Source organism: Mus caroli, chromosome X, assembly GCF_900094665.2.
Source record: "Mus caroli chromosome X, CAROLI_EIJ_v1.1, whole genome shotgun sequence".
Taxonomy (NCBI): Eukaryota; Metazoa; Chordata; class Mammalia; order Rodentia; family Muridae; genus Mus; species Mus caroli.
In genome coordinates, this window is record NC_034589.1 from 129558673 (window position 1) to 129564818 (window position 6146).

The following is a 6146-nucleotide window of genomic DNA, read 5'->3' on the forward strand; positions in this document are numbered from 1 at the left end:
TCACTTTGTAGACCAGGCTGGCCTCGAACTCAGAAATCCGCCTGCCTCTGCCTCCCGAGTGCTGGGATTAAAGGCGTGCGCCACCACGCCCGGCTCCACTGGGAGACTTTTACAGTTGCTCCTCTCCATTTAATTTTTTCCAAATTTTATTTATTTGTTGTTTATTAAGACAAAGTCTCTCCTGTAAGTCAGCCTGGCTGTGTACTTGTGATGGTTTTGATTCCAAGCATGTGCCACCATGTCCAGTCTCAGTTGCACCCTTCTACGACCTAGTCCTTGCCTAAAAGGTCCTCTTGAAGCCTCATCTCTGCCCCTCTAGAACTTTCTGTGACAGGATTGATGTTGCATCTCACTGTGATATCATCAAACATCATAAAGCAGGGCTGAACTGTTTCTTCTTGGGAGTAGAGGAGCTGGCCAGAGGCATAAGTTGTAAAGGGCTGTCTTGATGGCAGTGGGCTGGGCTCCAGGTAAGATGCACCAGGATCTCATGCTACCCATTAGCAAGTAAATAGATGGATTGTTGCCTGTCAATGTAGTAAAGTCTTTTGAGAGGTTAAATGTACACCTACCTCATTTGAATATCTTGAATTATTCTGGTAGCTTTCTGGTTAGTCAAACACTGCCTTGGGTTAAGTTCAGGCAAGGTGTAGCATAAATGAATGAACTATAAGGCAGCATGTGTAGGACATAGAATAATGTTAGAGAAAACAATGGAGAGAGGAAATTGTTTTCACTTTGTCTTTTTTTTTTAATTCTCCTGTTGGTCTTGCTTTAAAATATATTGCCTTTCTGCACAGAACTGGAAAGGCACATTTGAGTTCTACTAGATACTCACTATCTTCTTTTTTTCTGACTCTTTTCTCTTTTTAAGTGATTGATTAGGTAAAGACCCCTGGGCAAGGAATTAGGGGAACTGCTTCTCCTTCTGTTTAATTGGTTTTGCTTGTGTGTCACCATTTTTATTTTGCTGAGGGTGAAGCACAGAAGACCATCCATGCTAGGCAAGTGCTCTGCCATCGAAAGCCCACCCAGCCCCTCAACTGCTGATTTTGTGCCATTTTTAAAACCTCCCCTGGCTTCAGTTTCTTCTATAAAGTGAGGCTAATGAATTAAATGAGCCAGAAGAACCATCTAGATTTTATGAAAATAACTTGTCTCATTAGACGAAAGCAATCCCAGTGTGTAGGACATACATTAGAATCACTGAATGACACATATTTATATTAATTTAGCAAACTGTGTACACAGAGTATATACATTGGGAAGGGAACTCAGGTCTTATTACCTAATCTAGTAATTTTCAAGTTGCAGTCATTCATGCCCTAGCCTCATATTTTTTTTTCAGATTTGTGTATTCCCAGAACTTGTTTTTTAGTTAATAGTTTCTATACTGACTGGGACTGGTGGCGCACCCCTTTAACCCCAGCACTTGGGAGGCAGAGGAAGGCGGATTTCTGAGTTCAAGGCCAGCCTGGTCTACAAAGTGAGTTCCAGGACAGCCAGGGCTACACAGAGAAACCCTGTCTCGAAAAAACAAACAAACAAAAAAATCTTTAAACCTTAATGTCACCTAAGCAACAATATCCATAAAGTTACATATTTAGTATGCTAGATGTGTTTCTCTTTAACATTAGAATTAGTAGGCATTAGTTTAGACATCATTGAAAATCAATGACCTCCTTTGGAACACATTGCTCTGGTTCCTTGTTCACAGGTGTAAACTAAAGGTTAGACAGATTAGCTATCTTTGCTTCTTATCACTCAGCAAGTTGCTATGGAGGCATAGCTAGGGGACACCTCATGTGACCACATCATAGTCAGAGGCAGAGTTGTAGACCAACCTAGATTATGTGACACCTAAGCCAGACTTCTCTGTACCACATGACTCTTAGCCCATGATTACCTCTGATACCTAAAATACATGCTATTTAATGGATATGGGAGTAGAATTCGGGACTTTCTTAAATCCAATTAATTGGTTTTTATTGGAAAATTTATTTTTAAAATAATTTTGCTATATAATAGTATCTTTTGTGATTTTTAAATTTGGTATATGTGTACTGTATTACATCATTACTCTCCCCCCAACCTCTCCACATCTTTCCTTTCCCCCTTGGTCCCTCTCAAATTCATAGTGATTTTTCTCTCATAATTATTATATATGAATAAATATATAAATGCAACCCACCGAGTCCATGTAGTATTATCATATGTATATAGTTTTAGAGATGGGCACATGGTATTAAATAACCAATTAGAGGGCTCATCGTGGGGGCGTCCTGATTCTCCCTCTTTCAATAGTCCCTAAGTCCTTGGAGCTCTTTGTATGTTTTGATCATATTCATCCCCTGTCCACTTTCCCAGATCCACCACTTCCTTCCCTAGCCACTCCATTTTGTGCCCTCTCTTTTTTTCTACCCATCAAGTCCAGTTTGTACTGCCAACCTGTTCTTGAATGGGTGACCTTCCACTGGAGTGTGGTGGACTGACTTATCAGAGACAGTATTCTTAAAACTGACTCATCCTCTGCCAGCAGCCATCAATTGCCAATTGCTTGTGGGCGAGGGGTGGACTTCATGCCCCCCCTTTCTCTCCATGCTGGGATCTGGTATTTCTTGAGCGTGTTTGAGAGGGTTTTAAAAGACAATTTTGTTATCTAACTTAGGTGGTTCTCAAAATCATCATGCTCCTTCAGCTTCCCAAGAGAATGAGACTTTAGGTTTATGCCACTGCTTAACTCAAATCCAGTACATTGTAATGATGCCAAACAAAATGATGAGTCATCTGAAGTTCTTAGTTCTCCTATTTGACATGGAGAGGAAGATGGTAGCTAACATGGACCAAGCGCACTATTGGCCTTTTACGAGTTTATATGGATTTATCCTACCACTAGGAAAAAATGAGACTAAATGATTTCTCAAGGAATATTCTACCTTGAAGTTTTATATTTCTAATAAACATAAAAAAATCCAGGTGTGCTTATCTAAAAGTGTGTGCATGAAAGGGACACGAACATTTAAACTTCTAGGGAAAGCAGTCTCATTGGGCAAATGTGAATCAGAAGTTCATAACATGGTAAATATCTCTTGAGATGTATCTTATCTGCTGTTACATGAAGAGCTTCTACTGGACAGACTGAGCAGGTGAGTGTCATGTTCTCCAAGCCCAAGGTTAGAAGTTAAATCCTCTGAACTCCAATTGTGCTCTCTTCTGCAAAATAAGCTTAGCAGTTCCTGCCCTAGTGACATCACAGAGCTGTTGGGAGGCAAATGAGGAAATGGCTATCAACAACAGTCAGACAGTTAAAAGCCTCACTAAACTGAGAAATCTAGGCTCCCAGGAACACATATAGAAGGGACTTCCTGGTAGCTTATCCTCGTCCTGGATACTCTCAGGTTCTCATATGAATGATTTTTCTATTTTAGATCTACTACTCTGAAGGTGGACAGGCTTCAGCTATTGGGCAATTCAAGGACCGAATAATTGGGGCTACTAATCCCGGGAATGCATCTATCACCATATTGCATATGCAGCCAGCAGACAGTGGAATTTACATCTGTGATGTCAACAATCCTCCAGATTTTGTGGGCAAAAACCAAGGCCTCCTTGACGTCACTGTCTTAGGTATGGACATTATTTTCATGCCTTTTCTTTTCTTGAAGCAACTTAGGACAGTGAATGAATAAAGTCCCTGGGCTACAGGATCAATTATATCTCTGGGGCTAATTGTCCTTCCTGCTCCATTTATTATCAGAGATAATTTTATTAATTTAACTTTTATTAATAGAGACAGCATTCCAACTCAATCTATATAGTAATACCTAAAAATTACCATATAAAAGATATGGTAGCAGATAAAAGAGGCCACTAAAATGACAGGGTAAGTAACATAACCTGTATGCAGCTATAGCTCAGAAGAACACAATGAGCCACCAAATGATCGCCAGTAACTCTTTCAAGAGGAACTTGTACTTAGAGCCACACTTAGCTACAAGAAACAGCTGTCAATCTATTTATTCCCTTTCTCACAATGAAATCATTCTTTCAAACAGAAGAGTCCGCTTTTTAAATCTGTCTGTCTGTCTGTCTAGTCATTCATTTATTTATCATTATTTTATATTTTGTTTCATTTTGTCTTGAGGCAGAGTCTCCTGGATCCATAGCCAGCCTTGAGCTTGCTTTGTAACATAGTATGATCTTGAATTTTGATTAAGGGGGCGGGGCTTCCTTTTCGAAATGCTAATGCTATTTGGAAAAATGATACTTGTTAAGTCATTATAAGAATTAAGTTATGATGAACACATATTTATTATATGACATTGGACAAATCATATCATCTCTCAGAATAGACTTGGAGAAGTCCATTTATTCAGGATTTATGGTGCCCCTCCTTTGTGCACAGAACAATAAGCTTAGTAGTGATGGAGAAATACTTTTTGTCCTTGAGATCACACAATGGTTTTTTTTTTGTTGTTGTTGTTGTAATTTGTTTGTTTGACTGGCTGATTGATTTCGAGGGATCATTCCAACTCTTGAGAACACTAAAGACCTAGTTGCAGAGTGTAAAGAAGGAAATATTAGAGGAAAGGAAAGAAGGGCTTGAAACACTTACAAGTAGTCCCAAATGGAACTGGTCTAGTTGCTGTTCCTGTTTTGAGTTTGAGTGTATGTATCTTAGGAAAGGAGACCCTAGGCCAAATCACTGACTATGTAGTTGAGGGCCTTAAAGAAGCAGCAAATGGCAAAAAGGTGCACAGCTAAAAGAACTATCCACAGTTGTCTTGCTACCCATGTGATACCCAAAGAAACCATTTGATGCTTACTGTGAACTCTGTCATTGCATCTACTGTCCTGAAAAAGAGGGACATATTACTCAGGAGGTAATGTTTTTGGTTTTTTGTTTGCTTGTTTGTTTTGGTTTTTTGTTGGATATTTTCTTCATTTACATTTCAAATGCTATCCCAAATGTCCCCTATACCCCCCACCCCGCCATGCTCCCAAACCTACCCACTCTGGCTTCCTGGCCCTGGCATTCCCCTGTACTGGGGCATATGATCTTCGCAAGACCAATGGCCTCTCAGGTAATGTTTAAGAGTGGTTTCTCAGTCAGTTGTGTTTTATTATGCTGAGCCTTGTGCTAGGCATTAGGGTATAGGACTAGATGAACCCATTCCTAGAACAGCTTATGTTGCAGGTCAGAAGATCAGTCACAGATATGGGGGAATATAGTGAAGCAAGAATGCCAGAAAACATGAGACTAGAAATGAGAAAACTTGGGTTCTAGAAGGCCTTTCTCTGTTCTCAGTAACCTCACACAATGTAGTCCATCACTCCCTGGCCACTGTAAGACAGGTTTTAAGTCTGTCTCCTTTACTGATTTATTATGAGAATTCAATTAGGTGCTGGGGATTAAAGGGCCTTTTAATGTTCAAGTAATTTGAGGGATTAATCCTCTAATGATTTTCTGTTGCTGCTATGTCTCTGTGGTGATCTGAGCAGAAGCAATTGTCAAGAAAAGGCTTGGAAATAGCCCTGAGCTAAGCTACACAGGAAGGTTAATTTTCTTAAATTTGAAGTTCAGAGGATTCCCAGTGAATTTCCACAAGCTAAGGCTACCTTAAGCTAGATTTTGGTTGGTTTGTTGCCCTATGAGTCTCTGGGTCTTTACTATGACTTTGTCATTATTTCCTAGAAGCAGCCAGAATCCATAAACTGAAGATGCTGAACAATCTAAAGATTTCCTTATCTAAAAACAGTAAAATATTGTATTTTTATTAATAAAATAACTATCCTATGATTTTCAAACTTCCAGAAGTAGTGCTAGTAAATTATCTCTAAAATTTCAAATTGGTTTGCAGTTCTCAAATCCCATTGCATATAAACAACACCCTGACTGGGCCTGGGTGAAGTAGAGAGACCAGCGGGGCAGGAGAATTAACAATACTCCATTGAAGATGGCTCTTTATAGCACTACATTAAAAAAAAAAACTCTTTACTATAATGAACTCACAAATAAAAGTGCCACATATGTAGATTATGGTAACCATTTGTACTGGCTATTTTTGTGTCAACTTGACACAGCTGGAGTTATCACAGAGAAAGGAGCTTCAGTTGAGGAAATGCCTCCATGAGATCCAACTGTA

The 6146-nt window shown here is 39.5% G+C and overlaps 1 protein-coding gene across 4 annotated transcripts in view; it reads left to right on the plus strand.

The window, feature by feature from the left end:
- Nucleotides 1-6146, plus strand: part of Vsig1 (V-set and immunoglobulin domain containing 1) — a 34703-nt gene that overhangs the window by 15834 nt on the left and 12723 nt on the right. For 2 of the 4 annotated variants that reach the window (XM_021153420.2, XM_021153421.1), the window contains one exon: nucleotides 3429-3627. In XM_021153420.2, coding sequence (XP_021009079.1) covers nucleotides 3429-3627 — 199 coding nt within the window. Of the gene's footprint in view, nucleotides 1-409; nucleotides 471-3095; nucleotides 3147-3428; nucleotides 3628-6146 lie in introns of those variants that run through there. The other 2 variants (XM_021153422.1, XM_029473403.1) reach the window with 2 other exon arrangements.